The 18673-nt window shown below is 41.0% G+C and overlaps 1 protein-coding gene across 3 annotated transcripts in view; it reads left to right on the plus strand.

Moving 5' to 3' along the window:
• ADAMTS14 (ADAM metallopeptidase with thrombospondin type 1 motif 14) overlaps positions 1–18673 on the plus strand; it is a 308575-nt gene that overhangs the window by 163120 nt on the left and 126782 nt on the right. For all 3 annotated transcript variants that reach the window (XM_077454435.1, XM_077454434.1, XM_077454436.1), the window contains exons 8-11: positions 491–634; positions 7061–7193; positions 14616–14729; positions 16348–16496. In XM_077454435.1, coding sequence (XP_077310561.1) covers positions 491–634; positions 7061–7193; positions 14616–14729; positions 16348–16496 — 540 coding nt within the window. The remainder of the gene's footprint in view (positions 1–490; positions 635–7060; positions 7194–14615; positions 14730–16347; positions 16497–18673) is intronic.

The raw sequence follows: 18673 nt of genomic DNA on the forward strand, positions 1-18673 counted from the left end.
GAGAGAGGAGAGACAGCGGATGACGGAGGCTCAGCAGCCATGATAACTATGGTCAGCAGAGACAGGAGGTCACAGGATCTGGCAGGAGCAACCAGGTTTTTTAGAACATGTAGAGGGGTAAACGACACAGCACAAGCACTGTGCTGTATAACACGTTTAAAGGATCAGGATAATTTTATTTAGGGTTACAACCATTTTAAATCGATTAAATTCTAAACAAAAGGTTTTGGCTGGTTTTGGGCTACAAGTGATTGTAGTGATATATTTGACTTTTATATGTTGTGTGTTCTGTGCTTATTGTGGATATGTGTGGATCAAACATGCTTTAAGTTAAATCCATTGTCAATCCATTTGGAGCAAGTTTTTTGTAAATATACAGTATATTTTCATTTGTGTCCAGTTCAAAAACACTGCAGTTTTACAGTTATTGATCTTCATTGTGCTGATGACTGAATATAGACTAGACTTAAATGCATTCTTTCTCTTACAGGCTTGGTATGGAGCATGATGGGCAGGGAAACCGCTGTGCTGATGAAACCAGTATGGGAAGCATCATGGCCCCCCTGGTACAGGCTGCTTTCCATCGTTATCATTGGTCTAGGTGCAGCAAGCAAGAACTTAACAGATATATACAGTGAGTTGGAATTATGTGTAAAGTGTATATAGTATACATTTTTGTGTACATACATTCAACAAACAAGTTTGATACTAATAAGAATGTGTTGGCCAGTTACATTTCTCTTCAGCTTCAGACATGAAGGATTAACTTTGGAATTGGTTTAATACCCAAGAGGGTAATCTGAACATCTGTATGTAAAAACTGTAAATGGTGGATGAGTCATAAGCCACAATGGAAGTCTAGACAATCTTTTGTAGTGTGGTCGTGCTCTCAGTGCAATTACTACCTGGAAGCTGTCTGTTTCCTTATACGTATATACAGTGCCTTGCGAAAGTATTTGGCCCCCTTGAACTTTTCAACCTTTTGCCACATTTCAGGCTTCAAACATAAAGATATAAAAAATTTATTTTTGTGAAGAATCACCAACAAGTGGGACACAATTGTGAAGTGGAACGAAATCTATTGGATATTTTAAACTTTTTTAGCAAATAAAAAACTGAAAGGTGGTGCGTGCAAAATTATTCGGCCCCTTTACTTTCAGTGCAGCAAACTCACTCCAGAAGTTCAGCGAGGATCTCTGAATGATCCAATGTTGTCCTAAATGACTGATGGTGATAAATAGAATCCACCTGTGTGTAATCAAGTCTCTGTATAAATGCACCTGCTCTGTGATAGTCTCAGGGTTCTGTTGAAAGCGCAGAGAACATCATGAAGACCAAGGAACACACCAGGCAGATCCGTAATACTGTTGTGGAGAAGTTTAAAGCCGGATTAGGATACGAAAGGTTTCCCAAGCTTTAAACATCCCAAGGAGCACTGTGCAAGCGATCATTTTGAAATGGAAGGAGTATCAGACCACTGCAAATCTACCAAGACCTGGCCGTCCCTCTAAGCTTTCAGCTCAGACAAGGAGAAGACTGATCAGAGATGCAGCCAAGAGGCCCATGATCACTCTGGATGAACTGCAGAGAACTACAGCTGAGGTGGGAGAGTCTGTCCATAGGACAACAATCAGTCGTACACTGCACAAATCTGGCCTTTATGGAAGAGTGGCAAGAAGAAAGCCATTTCTCAAAGATATCCATAAAAAGTCTCATCTAAAGTTTGCCACAAGCCTCCTGGGAGACACACCAAACATGTGGAAGAAGGTGCTCTGGTCAGATGAAACCAAAATCAAACTTTTTGCCCACAATGCAAAACGATATGTTTTTTATCACTCTCAACACACCATCCCCACTGTCAAACATGGTGGTGGCAGCATCATGGTTTGGGCCTGCTTTTCTTCAGCAGGGACAGGGAAGATGGTTAAAATTGAGGGGAAGATGGATGCAGCCAAATACAGGATCATTCTGGATGAAAACCTGTTGGAGTCTGCAAAAGACCTGAAACTGGGACGGAGATTTATCTTCCAACAAGACAATGATCCCAAACATACAGCAAAATCTACAAAGGAATGGTTCACAAATAAACGTATCCAGGTGTTAGAATGGCCAAGTCAAAGTCCAGACCTGAATCCAACCGAGAATCTGTGGAAAGAGCTGAAAACAGCTGTTCACAAACGCTCTCCATCCAACCTCACTGAGCTTGAGCTGTTTTGCAAGGAAGAATGGGCAAGAATTTCAGTCTCTCGATGTGCAAAATGCATAGACCCAAGCGACTTGCAGCTGTAATCACAGCAAAAGGTGGCTCTACAAAGTATTAACGCAAGGGGGCCGAATAATTTTGCACGCCCCACTTTTCATTTTTTTATTAGTTAAAAAAGTTTCAAAAATCCAATAGATTTCGTTCCACTTCACAATTGTGTCCCACTTGTTGGTGATTCTTCACAAAAAATAAAAATTTTATATCTTTATGTTTGAAGCCTGAAATGTGGCAAAAGGTTGAAAAGTTCAAGGGAGCCGAATACTTTCGCAAGGCACTGTATAGCATGTGAGCTTTTGTCTTTGTCCATTCCATCAATGCCGCATACCAAACATCATGGTTAAACATTGATGGCACTAAGGATCATTACATTTGTGAATACTTTCTCACTCAGTTCTATATGTCACCTCAAAATGTCACCTCAAAATATTAAATTTGATTAATTGTAATTTTTTTAATTGACACCAAAGCATCTTCAAGTCTCGTTCAGAGTATACTTGCTGCGTTTTAATGTTTATATTTTTTTACAGCTGTTTGACATATACATAATACTATGTTTTTGCTCATGGACCTCTTCATGTACATATTTTACAGTATGCAGGTCACAATTGCTTTGATATCAACAAGTACATGATGTCCAAAGGGTGATTTTGCAGTCAGAGACCTCTGCCACCACAGCACCCCCCACATACAACTATGCCAGGGCAAGGAGGGGGGGAGGGGGTGGCAGGTGGGGTACCTACTCTGGGCGCAGTGATACAGTACCTGACGGCAGCTGGAAGACAAGCTTTTAGCCCCCCACCCCCACATACAGTATCTCACAAAAGTGAGTACACTCCTCACATTTTTGTAAATATTTTATTATCTTTTCATGTGACAACACTGAAGAAATGATACTTTGCTACAATGTGAAGTAGTGAGTGTATAGCTTGTATAAAGGTGTATATTTGCTGTCCCCTCAAAATAACTCAACACACAGCCATTAATGTCTAAACCGCTGGCAACAAAAGTGAGTACACCCCTAAGTGGAAATGTCAAAATTGGGCCCAATTAGCCATTTTCTCTCCCCGGAGTGCTTTTACACTGTCCATAATTCTCCCACTCAGTAATGCCCACTCTATGGCATATAAATGTAATGTTGCTGTGGGTGACAGAGAAGCTCCTGTGCACAATAATGGCATTGCTTTGTTGCACTGCATGCGATGACAAAGGGGAAAATTATTTAAATACAATTAAAGCATTTTACTACATAATTGAGCACAACAATTATAGCTCTAACCTTACTGAGGTCAATACAGGACAGCTTTAATGATGTAAATAAAAGCAAAAAAAAAAGCTAAAAGGCAGGGTATGCATGGGTAGAAAAAGGAGGCAGTTCTCAAGGAAAGAGTGCTTTGATAGAACAACATTACACAAACTAGTTGACATAGGCAAACTGGAAAATATGTTTGTTAAATAGCAACAGGGGTCAACTCTGATATGTTTCATGCAGAAAAGCATAAAAAATAAACAAAAAAATTATTTCAGTGATTATCCCAATTAAATCAATAACAATGGCAAAAAAGGAATGACCTTTTGTTCAAAACATATATATGTCTGAAGATTGCTTAATTGGGTACTGAGTTCAGAATTTGAGATTTGCTTATTAGTTTTACTATGAAAACAGATTTGATGACACTTAACTACCCCTTTCAGCAAGTTTTCCCCAATAGATCTTTATACTGTTCAGTTTAACAACTTGGACAAATAGACTCTGCAGGAGGTTTCAGATAAATGTATCTACCTACGAAATACAAGTCATGCCTTTCTATTCTCTTGACACTATATTTATAGATATATTTTGAGAGAATAGCAATCACAATCAGTTGTTGGTATATACAGTATCTCACAAACATGAGTACACCCCTCACATTTTTGGAAATATTTTATTATACCTTTTCGTGTGACAACACTGAAGAAATGACACTTTGCTACAATGTAAAGTAGTGAGTGTACAGCTTGTATAACAGTGTACATTTTCTATCCCCTCAAAATAATTCAACACACATCCATTAATGTCTAAACCGCTGGCAACAAAAGCGAATACACCCCTAAGTAAAAATGTCCAACTTGGAACTATATGAGTGTTGCCGACACTCAGGAGCTACAGTTCATTGAGGGTACCATGAATGCCAACATGTACTGTGACATACTGAAGCAGAACATGATAACCTTCGTTCGGAGGCTGGGCCACAGGGCAGTATTCCAACGTTATAACGACCCCAAACACACCTCCAAGACGACCGCTACCCTGCTAAAGAAGCTGAGGGTAAAAGTGATGGACTGGCCAAGGATGTCTCCAGACCTAAACCCTATAGAGCATCTGTGGGGCATTCTCAAATGTAAGGTGGAGGAGTGCAAGGTCTCTAACATCCACCAGCTTTGTGATGTTGTCATGTGTGGAAGAGGACACCAGTGGCAACCTATAAAGCTCTGGCGAACTCCATGCCTAAGAGGGTTAAGGCAGTGCTGGAAAATAATGGTGGCCACACAAAATATTGACACTTTGGGACCAATTTGGACATTTTCACTTAGAGGTGTACTCACTTTTGTTGCCAGCGGTTCAGACATTAATGGCTGTATGTTGAGTTAATTTGAGGGGACAGCAGATTTACACCGTTATACAAGTTGTACACTCACTACTTTACATTGCAGAAAAGTGGAATTTCTTCAGTGTTGTCACATGAAAAGATATAATAAAATATTTACAAAAATGTGAGGAGTGTACTCACTTTTGTGAGATACTGTATGTGGGGGTGGGGGGCTAAAAGCTTGTCTTCCAGCTGCCGTCACTACTATGATTGCATTTTGTTTTGCCAAATATTCACATGTGTGTTTTGCCAATTACCCCCAAGCCAGTCTGGGATAAATATGCTGCCCCTTTCAGTTAAAGCTCCTTTGTTGTTTGGCCAAATGACTTGAGTTCTGATTTTTGTGAGCTCTGTTCATTTTCACTCCATGAGTAATGCTGAAATCTTCTTAGGTATAGAAAAGTCACTTTTACACTTTCAGTATGCCTGTACATGCCATTAACTTGATCGTGACATGTCTAGTTAGACTTCAATGGCTACTAAAAGAAGAATTCCAGGTTTTGCATTTTTTACATAGTTATATTGGTCCAGCTTGGACCAATGCAACTGCATATACCATACTTGTGGTGTCCCTCTAATAGCTGAAAATCCCTGTAGCAGACACCACTACTACAGTGATCTAAACTAATTTACAGGTCCTATGCTGAGTGGCTGCCCTGCTGCATTGTGCACACCGAAGTGTAGCTGCTGGAGACAGCTGCCATTAATGCCCTGTACAAGGTCAGTTCGGATTATATTGTCGGAAAATCCAATCGTGTGTGGACTCTATCGGACTCTGTCCGTTGGAAGTTCCAACGGAAAAAAATTGAGAGCAGGATCTAAAATTTTCAGACAAAAAAAAACAATCGGACCTTTTCCGATCGTTTGCAGAGAATTCCGATGGACAAAATGCCAAGCATGCTCAGATCAAATTACGAGACCAAAGCTATTGGCTACTAGCCTCTACATAGTCCTGTCATACACAACAAACCTCATCACATTCCGAACGATCAGATTTTCCGACAACTTTGTCTGACTGTGTGTATGCAACACAAGTTTCGGACAATTTTGTGGTCGGAATGTCGGACCATGTGTACAGGACATAAGAGATCACTTTTCGTTTTCTCAATGAATGCAAAGTTTTCTTTGATTAGACAAGGTGGAGATGTGGGGTGGTGACATCACACTCTTCACCTCATCCAGTCAGAGAATACTTTGAGAAGATGCAAAGTATCAAAGGGGCCCTTGTCCTCATCAACATGGGGTGCAGGGCCCCCCTTGCCCAAAGCACCCCCATGTTGAGGGCACGCGGCCGGGTACGGCTCAGGAGGGGGGGGGGGGGCGCTCGCCCATCCCCACCCCCTTTCCTGACCGGCCAGGCTGCGTGCTCAGATAAGGGTCTGATATGGACTTTGGGGGGGACCCCACACCGTTTTTTCAGCGTAGGGCTTCCCCTTTAACTCCATACCAGGTGACGGGGCTAGCGAGGCAGCGACATTGACCTCCTTTGCTAGTCCCGTCTACTTGGAGCTGCGTTCAAAATTAATAGACTTTTCTCCGTGTGTGGGCAAGTCCGTTCATTTCAAACGTCTGGCAGACCAGCACAGAGATGGGCGGATTGTCCGCCAGACTGTCTAGTCCAGCGGTCAATTTTGAGACAAAACTTCTTTCTAAGTCTGCCAGAATTTGGGAAAGAAAAAGTCTGCCGGAGCCTACACACGGCGGATTGTCCGCCGGATAGTCTGATCGTGTGTATGTGACATTATTGTTTTAGCTCTGGTCTTTAAACGGTCAAGAACAAAAATATCATAAAGCCATAAGGGTCCCTTTACATTCGTGCATGTCATTATGTCGCACTTGAATGTGAATTGCATTAAGACAGCCAACTGAAATCAATGTGCTCTGACACATAAAAAACATCCCAAATATCAGTCAAGCCTCAGTGTATTGGGTTGCCATTCGAAAATGGCACTGTAATGTGTTAACACATGCAACTTGTATTGCAATACCTAGTGGAGCAGTCCATAGGTGTAAAATAGCCCTGCCTGTTACAGTATGAATAAAACTTACTTTTGGGCATCAGTGTACAAGAGTCACTCCATTTCTTTTACAGATTCTTAAATGAAGTATTTCAAAATTATTATTTAGAAATTAACATGATTAATTACCCTTCTTCTCTTTAATTATTTAGTTCCTATGATTGCCTTCTGGATGACCCCTTTGAGCACAAATGGCCAAAACTACCAGAGCTTCCAGGAATCAACTACTCTATGGATGAACAATGCAGATTTGATTTTGGAGTCGGCTACAAGATGTGCACTGCTGTAAGTATTGCTGGAGTGACATTTATAAACACCACTGAAATGATTGCTTTATTTTGACATACACATTTATTCTGTCAAACTGCAGTGTAAAAATAGTTGAAAATGTATACCGTATTTATCGGCGTATAACACGCGCCGGCGTATAACACGCACCACAAGTTTAGGATTGAATTTAAAAGAAAAAAAAACTTTTAGGAAGGAAGTTTAAGGAAAAAAACATACATTTAAATGCCCATCAATGCAGCCTTGTCAGTGTCATTTGCAGCTTTGCATTGCAGCCTTGTCAGTCATTTGCAGCCTTGTCAGTCGTATGCAGCCTTGCATTTGCAGCCTTGTCAGTCATTTGCCGTTTAAAAATGGCGCCAGTAGTTCTCGGCCGTTCTCGGCGGCTTTCGGGTATTTCCAGCCGCACTCGGCCATTCTCGGCTATTTTCGGCCACACTCGGCTGTTCTCCGAAAGCCGCCGGGAACGGCCGAGTGCAGCCGAAGATAGCCGAGAACAATTGAAGATAGCCGAGAACGGGTGAAGATAGGCGAGAATGGCCGAAGATAGCCATGAACGGCTGAAGATAGCCACAAATGGCCGAGTGCGGCCAAAAATACACTGAAGCCGAAGATAGAGGCAGAAAGTCCTAGCAACAGCAAGGGATCGGCGCATAACACACACCCCCGATTTCTCCCTGATTTTAGTGGGAAAAAAGTGCTTGTTATACGCCGATAAATACGGTACTTTGTGACAGTTCAAGGCCAAATGTGAAAAAAATTGAAAGCCTGATGCCATCTTCTGTTCGCAGAAAAATCCAATTTTTTTACATTTTTAATTTATTTATTTATGTTTTAATTTTTCCATTATAGTGGAAAATAGAGTATAGATCTATGTTTGTCTCAAGCACGTTTGAAGTAATTTACTGTTGACTGTCTCACTACCTCTACTGGAAGTTTATTCCAAGCTTCTGCTACCTTTTCACTAAAATAATACTTTCTAAAATTTGTTTTGAACTTCCCTCTAGTTAGTTTGAAGTCATGTCCATGTGTTCTTGATTTTGGTTTCATATTGAAAAAACTGCCCTCCTGAACCTTATTCACCCCCTTAATGTATTTAAAGGTTTCAATCATGTCTCCCCTCTCCCTTCTTTCTTCCAGACTGTACATATTACAGTTCACACAAACATTTTGCAAGCATTTGTGAAGCTTTCGACAAGCTTTATGCAGTTTAATTGAAACCTTTAATAGCTCAAAGCTTGCTGAATGCTTTGCAAATGTTGTACACTACTGCTACTGTACATGCTTTAGACTCATTTCACACTAGTGGTAGTGTTCACCGCAGCTCTGACAAGTGGCCTGCGGTGTATCCCCTTTCAGAAGGCAGTGAAAGGAGTTTTTCAGGCATTCAGGAAGTAATACTACTGTCTCCTATGGTGATTTAGCATTACTGGAATGCAGCAAAACTGTGATCCAAGTGTCCGGCTCATGTTCGTAGCATTGCTCTGATCACTTACATGGTAGAGTTTGACAGGCAATGCAAAGATGTGGCAATAGGTATACACCCAAGTGGCACTATGTCTACTTTTAAGTGGGTCATTTGAGGACTGTAAAACGCACATCAACTGCCTGCTTTACTACCCCCTGGGCACCTGTGTAAAGGGAGCCGTTTGGCTGGCCATAGAGCAAATTTCTTTCCTGTAACCGTGGGTGTTGTTCCATTTTGTTTTCCTGGAAGGGGGGTGGGGGGGCGGAGAAGACAGTGATTACTGCTAACGGCTATAACAGCTACCTCCGCCCCCGCTAGCAGAACACAAAAACCCGGCTGGAGGGATTCCCCTGTGAACACTATCTGTGTTGATGGGGGAATCAAGCTAATTTCTTTCCTGCCTTAGTCTGTACTTTTCTAGATAGGGTTTTAATTAAGATTTCTTATATGGCTAATATATAGATAGAATATAGTTAACAGCAACAATAACCCAAAGATAAGGTTATTGACACCTAGGGTGGCTGATAATTTAGTGCATCTACCGGTTCATTTATGCAAAGCAGTTTAAATTAAATTTGGACTATGGACAAAAATAAATTATTGTAAAGGACCATTCACACAATAGGAGTTTTTCACAACAAACATGCAAATTAGCTGTTTTAAGGCAACATCCGACCGTGTGTACGCTCCATCGGACAAACTTTTTCAGTTTTCTTCTGACTTTTGTTGGCTGTGTGAATGGACAAACTTTCAGGCAATAAAAGTCCGATGGAGCAAAGTCTGATCATGTGTACAGAAAACCTATGTACAAACTCTCATGCTCAGAACCAATGCAAAAGATCAGACAACAATACAGAAGTTGACCAAAGGTAGCGGTAAAGAGCAGAAAAACCATGTGATTTGGTGAAAGTTGGCTGAAAAAGTCCTGCCGTGTGTATGCTTAACAAGTTCACGGCCGACGCCCTTTGTACAAAAATCCACAGGAAAGTTTGTACAAAGTCTGATCGTGTGTATGAGGCTTAAGTATGTATGTTTATGTTTGTTCTGTGGAAAGGTGAAACGCCTATGGGCATGGGGTAAAAGGATTTGTGTTTCAAACTGTGGCAATGTTCTTCTGAACTCATGCATTTTAAGAAATGTTTTTCATAGTAGGTTTTTTTGTCCCTCCACATAGTTATTCAGATTATACCATCACATATTTTATCACACTGTATTAGAAGAGAAATGTTAACTTTGCAAAGTGAATGTTCATTGAACTTCGTAAATACAGTGAACCTGTGTTGGCTTCAATCATCCAATCACAGGAAAAAAAAGGCCTTTTTTTAATATCCCTTGCACATAATTGGGTATAAAAAATTAATACAGCTTCATATTATTTCCTAAGTTCAGTTAACTTTCACTTTTTAAGTGTACATTCACTTTGCTAAATGAACCATATCGACACCTGTATTAAATCAACCCCACTGTCTTTAGCAAGTATTTTTGGCTAAGGTGGCATATACATTGGCAGACCGGGGCAGACAATATGTCTACACCTGGACTGTAATGCCCTATACACATGACAGGACTTTCCAGCAGACTAGGTCTGACGGACTTCCTGCCAGAATTCCAGCGGTGTTCCGACGGACTTTCCGAACGAACGGTCTTGCCCACACGTGACCAGACTTTCCAGCAGACTAGGTCTGCCGGTCTTCCCGACGGAGTTACGGCGGACTTCCAAATGAATGCACTTGCCCATACATGGACTAAGGTCTGTTCATTTTGAACGCGATGAGTCACAACGGGACTAGAAAAGAAGGTCAATCTCACTGCTTTTATCAGGAACCATACCAGGCCGCATGCCCTTAACATGGGGGTGGGTGCTTTGGGGAAGGGGGGCACCCTGCGGGCCCCCCACCCCAAAGCACCTTGTCCCCATGTTGATGAGGACATGGGCCTCTTCCCGTCAACCCTAGCCGTTGGCGGCAAAAGAGCAGAAGATAGCGGAGGAGCCAGGGAGAAGAATCGGAGAGCGGGAGAAGAACCAGAAAGCGTGGAGAAGTCAGAAGAGACCCCTGAAGTCGGAAGAAGACCCCCGGAGCTGCCTAATAAATTACTTTAAAAACCTGTCTAATGTGGGGGTTTTTTTGAAAATTTTTCCCAGAGGTGAATGGGTAAGGGTACGATGTACCCTATACTTATTCACATAGGGTGGGTGGCTGAGATCTGGGGGCCCCCTTATTAAAGGGGGCTCCCAGATTCCGATAAGCCCCCCGTCCACAGACCCCGACAACCAGAGGCCAGGGTTGTTGGGAAGAGGCCCTTGTCCTCATCAACATGGGGACAAGCCCCCCTCACCCCTTTTTCTGACTGGCCGGGCTGCATTCTCAGATAAGGGTCTGGCATGGATCTTGGCGGGAACCCCACGCCGTTTTTTCGGCGTAGGGGCTTCCCCTTAAAATCCATACCAGACCTAAAAGGGACATTGTCGCCTCTCTCACGCTCGCTGCAATAGGAAAATGTGTTTTTCCTATTGCAGCGAGTGCGAGATGAACAGTACCCTGCAGCCGAGAAACATTCTGGAAACGTGCTGTAGCTGCCCTTGCGTCGTATTTGGTCCATTGGACCAGCCTACAGACGAATGGGTTTCCTGCTAGGAAATGGGTCCAGCGGGAACATTTAAAACATGTTCTATTTCTAAAGTCCATCAGATTTTTGGACAGCAAAGGTCCGATGGAGCCCACACACAATCAAATTGTCTGACGGATTTGTTCCATTGGACCTTTGCTGTCAAAAAGTCCGGTCGTGTGTACACGGCATAAGGCTCCGTTCACACCTGAGCTTACTAGAATCGCGTGAATCTGCCCCCGATTCCAGAATCGTGGCAAAATGGAGGACACATTTGCAGTAACATTATTTCTTAATGGTACCCCAAATGCGGTGCAATTTTGCCATGATTGTCAAGCGACAAAACAAGCAAAAATCACACCACGAAATGTTCCTGGCTCTGTGCCAAGATTTGGTACATCAGCTTCTTTGGATCGTTTTTTGAGTATTGGGAGGCCCATTCAAATGAATAGTGCTGCTCCAAAAACACACCACAAAAAAAAAACACAAGCTAAAAAAAACGCACTAAAAAAATCTGCTGAGCAGTGAAGGCTTTATTGGATTGAGTTGGCTATTTTGCTTAGGTGCTAAATGCTAGAATTGCACATGAATATTTGAGAGTGGCATATATGCACTTACAGAGTCATTGTATGATTGTATCTCAGTAGTTTTCTTTCACAGCAAATATGTGGTGGCCTTGAAGGTAGTTTGCGTTCATACATGATCAAAAATGTAATATACTGTATGTCAGCTTAAAAATCGTTAGAAATGGTGCCTGCATTTGTTTTCTTTTTTCCCCTCCCTAATGATTTTTCCAGTAACACAGCTCCTGTGTTAGGGTACCTTCACTCTGGCTGAAAGAGGAACAGTGACACCTTTTGGACAGCAGCATTGTCAGTCTGGGTGGAGGGAAGTGTTCACAGCACTAGCAGATTTAGATACGCTAATAAACTGTAGCCAAATTCCAGCTATCACTTTATAAGCAGCAGGGCCGGACTGGGACAAAAATGTGGCCCTGGACTTCATCCAGACCAGCCCACTTTAATTTTGCAAACAAGCACAAAAACAGTATATAAAACTATACGCAATTGTGCAAAAAAAAACATAAGTAGCATAACATAAGGAGTCCTCACTAACCTCTTTTATTATTTCACTTATTCTCCTCTGTATTTTTGTCATCTTTCTCACATCACTGCGTGGAGTTGAGGACAAGCCGCGCAGCCATTACTTTGTCACTGAAACTGGCCCACTGAGCCATCGGCCCACTGGGAAACTCCCTGTAGTCCCAATGGCCAGTACGTGCCTGATAAGCAGTTACAGTAACTGTTTTATTCTTTTTGGGATAAAGGTTATACAAAAAAAAAAATCTGACCACGGTAAGCACCCTTGTCTATTGTAAATGTCCAGATAGCATGGATTACGAGCCACAAATTTGTTGCAGTGTTAAATTGTAAGTCTGTTAACTTGCTGTACATTTTCACTGGCAAGTTGTACACTTGCAGAGCACTTGAAGTTCTAGTTGACATTTTTTCAATTTGTAGAAAATTTGCATGGCAAGTCTCTCGTAAGAGAGTTGCAGTGGTGTGTCTGCAGCAAGAGCTCATGAAAATTCAGCCACAGTGACCCTTGTGGTGGGATGACTATTGCACAACATAAGAGAACCAGGACTTGCAGCAGACTTGCAGGATGTTTGTAAAGAAATATGATCTGGAGCCATGCAATGCGGACTTGCTGCAAATGTGCAAAAAACTTGTGAAGCATTGAAGATTGTCAAGTCTAGCAATAGCTTAGCAAATTTTCAGCACAATTGCTTGCTATGTGTGTGGTTTGTATGACATGCTTATTTATTTATTTTTATAAAGAAGGTTTACAATCACTTTAACTTCTTTTTTTTTCTTGAAAAGCTGGAAGTAGAGGCATCTGCAGGGTATTTCCCCTGTCTCGCTCTACAGTCAAAAATACAGAACAACCATTTGCGTTTCAGGATCTATAAGGCCAGCACAAATGCTTGAGGGGGGTTGGATCCTGTTCGTATAAATGCCATCTGGTGTCTATAGCCATCTTTAAAGAGGAAGTAAACCCTGATGGGTTTCACTTCCTCTTTATTCCCCTGCAAAGTAAAAGCATAATGGGCCTGAATGCACCGCATACTAGCCCAATATGTGCCACTTACCTGCAAATGAAGCTTGCGATGTCCCTGCTGGAAGAAAGCATCCATCTTCACCCCTCTTCCTTCTGGGGCCGTGGACTCCGGTTCCTTGACTGGTCAGAGTCTCCTGAAGTCACTCCCATGCATGCATGCGGGAGCCGACAGTGATGGCATGGGCCCTTTAGAAATGGCACGATCGTGCCCTTTCTATAGTGTGCATGAACCAATGATGTCGGCGCAAGCGTATATGGTAAATATCTCCTAAACCATTCAGGTAAGCCTGTAGGTAAAAGTGGTCTGTAAGGGTTTATAACCACTATAAGTCTTCTGTACACTGGTTGTAAGCCCTTGTACACACGGTCAGACATTCCGACAACAAAATCCTTTGGATTTTTTCAGGCGGATTTTGTTCGAAACTGGTGTTGCATACACACGGTCGGTCAAAGTTGTCGGAAAATCCGATCGTTCGTAACATGATGACATTTTTTAGCTATGACGGGACTACGTTCAGGCTAGTAGCCAATAGCTTTGGTCTAGGAATTTGATCTGAGCATGCGTGGCACTTTGTCCGATTCACTTTGTCCGATCGGATCATGTTGTCGGAAAATTTTATATCCAGCTCTCAAACTTTGTTGGCCGGACATTCCGACGGAAAAAGTCAGATGAAGCCCACACACGGTTGGATTATCCGACAACGCGGTCCGATCAGACCTTTTCCTTCGGAATGTCCAACCGTGTGTACAAGGGCTAAGCCTCTAATTTAAGAAAAATGCTTGCTGAACTTTAATTTCTACCTTTACCAGATGCATTGCCTGTACTACAGGAAGTTCTTCCTTTATATTCTGTTAATAATAACTGACTATAAAGTAGGAGCATACAGCAAAGAGGGTGTGCCTCATACCTAACACTGATATACTATAGTTTGACATGCAATGTATTAGAGGTAGAGTCGTTGTCATGTTTTATTAAGTGCTGTGAGCTAAGGAATAGGATATTAGTTTGTTTTCTGCAAACGGTTATCTACACTGCCTGGGTATTATTGTTTTCCTTAATTTATTATACAGTGATTTTTATTTTCCATCCATGATATATTTAAATATTTTTTTGGTTTTGTTTTTTTACTTGGCTCCTTCCTGTGTTCATTTCAATACTAAATGTTTTACTGATTAAATTTAATGAAAGCTGCTCATGTATAATCAAGTGTTTGTTCTTACAGTTTAGGACTTTCGACCCTTGCAAGCAGCTGTGGTGTAGCCACCCAGACAATCCTTATTTTTGCAAAACGAAGAAGGGGCCCCCTCTTGATGGAACTGAATGTTCTCCTGGCAAGGTACTGATTTTCTTATTAGAAGATTAACCAATGTATGTTTCAGATAATGGTTATCCTAGATCACTAAAGTTTATTGCAAAACGTTTTTAGACTTGAATATCATTCAAATAATTTATACACCCTATTCCCAAGTGTAGCGACATAACGAATAAAATATAAAGTCCTGTAGTATGTTCTTAGAGACCTTCTTATGTCAGAGGGATTGGGTGAACACTGAAAGACAGGAGAGTGGTTAATATCTAACGACTAAGATTCCCTGGTAAGCACTTTGGATCCCTCATTATTTAGACCTGGGGGTGAAATGGTGTTAGAACATACATCTCCTGCTCTCTGATTCAGTGTATCCCGCTGACCACTTGCAACCTGGGAATGTATAGATTTGTGGCACTTGGTTTGCCACTGGATTTGACCTTAAAAAAGTTAATTGCAGATGTTCCTCTTTGTTATCGTTTGCTGACTTCCTCCACTGCATGGCTGCTGTAAATTTTCAGAAAGGCTGAATTAGCAACCCCTCTACAGCTTGTAACCCTTAGCATGTATCGATTTTTTAAATGCACTGCACTTCACTAGTGCAAACAAAAAATTCAGTGCTACTATCCATTGTACACTGTGGTTTCCTGAATAAAAGCAAGATTTTAGAGCAATATCGTTTGTGCGGATCATCTTCATGGACTGCAATTCACTGTTACTAAAGCAAATCTAATCATCCTTGCAAGCTCTATGTATGTAATAAAGGCCAAGTATACATGTAAAAAAAAAGAAACAGAAAACAGTGCAGGGATACTACAGATAAAAAAACTTTTCTGAGCTGAAATGGTAAAAATGCACTTACAATGAAATGAATTTAGGATATATCACCAGGACAAACCTTCTAGAGCAGTGATTCTCAACCAGGGTTCCTCCAATGGCTGCTAGGTGTTCCTTCAGCATTGGGCAATTTCTTCTTCTCAAATAAGTTCCCAATGACAACATTGATCTTTTTAGCTATCTGTAAGGAGGTAATTCTTTCCAATGATCACAAGTGTAAGGACCATTCTTCCCACTGACCATCACACTATTGTATCACGAGTTTCAGATGTCTATTTTTTAGCACTGGTTCCCAGAGACCAGAGAGCTATTTCAAGGATTCCTCTGTGTTGAAAAGGTTGAGAAAGGCTGTTCTAGAGGTATGCGAGGTCACGCCAACAGATGTTGGAGCACTCTTGCTAAGATGATGGCCATAGGAGGGGATTCAAGCCAAGGTGGATGCTCTTTGGTGGATACAGGGGGAACTAAAAGATTGGAAAATACAAGGCATTCCAAGATGGTACAGAAGGGGGGCATAAAATGTATCCTAAGTGGTGAAGTATCTAAACTACACTTGGTTTGGTGGATATACTTGGTTTGCATTCTCTTCTATTGCTGGCATCCTGTTCGGAGTATTCCAGGATCTGTTGTTGTGCCTTGGTTTGTCCTGGTGATATGTCCTGATTCCTGATTCTGAAGTCTGTTCATTGTAAGTGCATTTTATATCATTTCAGTCTATTATCTAGTAGGCTCTATATTGTTTTTTATTGAACCCACTGACACATTATAATTATGTCTTGCTGATATTGTTGCATTTGTTTATTATCTTCAGTGGTGCTTTAAAGGACACTGTATTTGGAAGACACCAGAACAGCAATATAGTCAAGATGGCGGGTGGGGCTCATGGTCACGGTTTGGTTCTTGTTCCCGAACCTGTGGAGGTGGAGTGCGTTCCCGTAGCAGGCAGTGTAATAATCCACCGTAAGTATAATATAGGTCAACAATACAGTAATGTCTTACTGATGTGGCAATGTAAGTCACAGGCATAAACAAGATTTCCAGATGTGTTTAAAATTGCAGTGAGCAAAGTGCATTATTATTTGGATGCCTAGACTACATGTGTCTATTTTGTATTTAGGTCAATAATTTCTACCACCTGCTACATAAAACTCTCTGTTTCCAGTAAACTGGTGGATCTGTTTTCCTATAGAGTCTCAGCAAGATAAAAGCAAGCAAATTTGTACTGAAATGCAGGGATGTTCTGTGAACATACTGTACTATCGCTGTATATAGCAGTATGTACCGATGTCTACTTATTGGATGAGGTTTTCTCTTATCATTATACAGTATATGGGAGCCTATTTAAGTGACCCATGTTCCTTACCATTTTAATACCAGTCTTGTTTACACTTTTCTACCTAATTATTATTTGAATGCTAAGTCAGAACAAATATCAATGTAATTCCCATTGTACTGTGGACAACCTACAATGTACTGTGTGGAGAATAGTTTTCTTTTATTGAAATCGAGTAGCTTCACCAGGAGTGGCCTGGGTGGCGAGCCTTAGAGCAAAGGCCTAATTCATGGGTACAGTATAAATACTAATGGTTAAGCTCCGCTATGTGCCACATCCCTGGGATACAGATGTAAAGGACAACAATTCCCCTGGTAATGGGACTTTTACGGAAATCAATAATAAAACATATGAAAATAATAATTATAAAAGGATTTTTAGTAATACTTAATTAGATAAAAAACCAAAAGAACAGTGTATACAGATATAGATACACCAATTATGAGAGATAACGACGCATTTCAGAGAATAAAAATTTCCTGCATCAGGGGTGTGGTAGGTGTCATTAGTAATCAAACAAATCGCATTACAGATGGACAATCCATGTATTCATTAAAAACAAAGTTTGGGAGTTCTGCTCTTCCGCCCAACCTTAGAAGTAGTATGTATCATTATATATCAAAAAGCAATTAGTGGGAAATTAACTGCTTGGGGTGCACCACCCTCAAAAAAAATCATACAATCCCATGTACCCAATCCTATACCCACATTTAATCCAGAGGAAGGTGAAAAATCCCAGCAAAGCATGATCCAACTTGCTACAGCAGGGAAAAAAAAAATCCTTCCTGATCCCCCAAGAGTCAATTGGATCAACTTTACCCATAAATGTTAGTACCCAGTTATATTTTGTAAACTAAGGAAATAATTCAGTTGTTTTTTAAAGCAATCTACTGAGTTGGCCAGGACCAGCTCTTGAGGAGTCTATTTCACTTTTCCACAGCTCTTACTGTGAAGAAACTTTTCCATATTTGGGGATAAAATCTCTTTTCTACTAGACATAAAGAGTGCCCCCTTGTCCTCTGTGATTACCTTAAAGTGAATAACTTACCACCAAGTTCACTATATGGACCCCTTATGTATGTGTACATGTTAATCGTATTCCCCCTTAATCTCCCCTTCTCAAGAGAGAATAAATAGTTCCTCTATCCTCATAGCTGAGATCCTCCGTGTCTTTTATCAGTTTGTTTGCCCTTCTCTGCACGTTCTCCAGTTCCCCCATATCCTTTTTGAGAACATTGAGATACATTTATCAACATTAAACCTCATTTTCCACCTAGTTGCCCTATTAACCTCCCTGGCGTTATGATTAGTTCTGATTTTAGGTGCTGAAAGTGGTACAATTATTTTGCATAGAAATTTGGCGTTTTATATTGTAGGCCTGCAATTCTTAGGAATAACTCTCTTAAATCTGTTCAAACCAGAGTCTAGCAGACATCCCGGGTATGATAAAATTGGTAATATAATAAATAATAATAAAAATTATTCAATAATGTAATCAAATCCAAAAACACTGAAATTTGCTAATTTGCCGAATTGTCGCTGTCATTAGATTTAGTGTTTGATGACGAATTTCCCCACAAATCGCTATTGCTCAATTCTGCAAGTGATTCTAATTTATTATCGCTGTTTTCTAGTTGGTCTAAAATCACTTTTGACATAAAGGGACAGTTTTTGGTTGCTATGGGCAATCTCCAAATTCCAGGCAGAAAAAACTGTATTTATAATATAAAAGTGCATGCAGGGCACTGGACAGACCACTAGGGACAAAGGGGGTGTGTAATTTTTTTATACTTGTACTGTAATC

Source organism: Lithobates pipiens, unplaced genomic scaffold (assembly GCF_037356315.1).
Source record: "Lithobates pipiens isolate NorthernLeopardFrog02 unplaced genomic scaffold, aLitPip1_a1.2 Scaffold_25, whole genome shotgun sequence".
In the NCBI taxonomy this organism is placed as follows: Eukaryota; Metazoa; Chordata; class Amphibia; order Anura; family Ranidae; genus Lithobates; species Lithobates pipiens.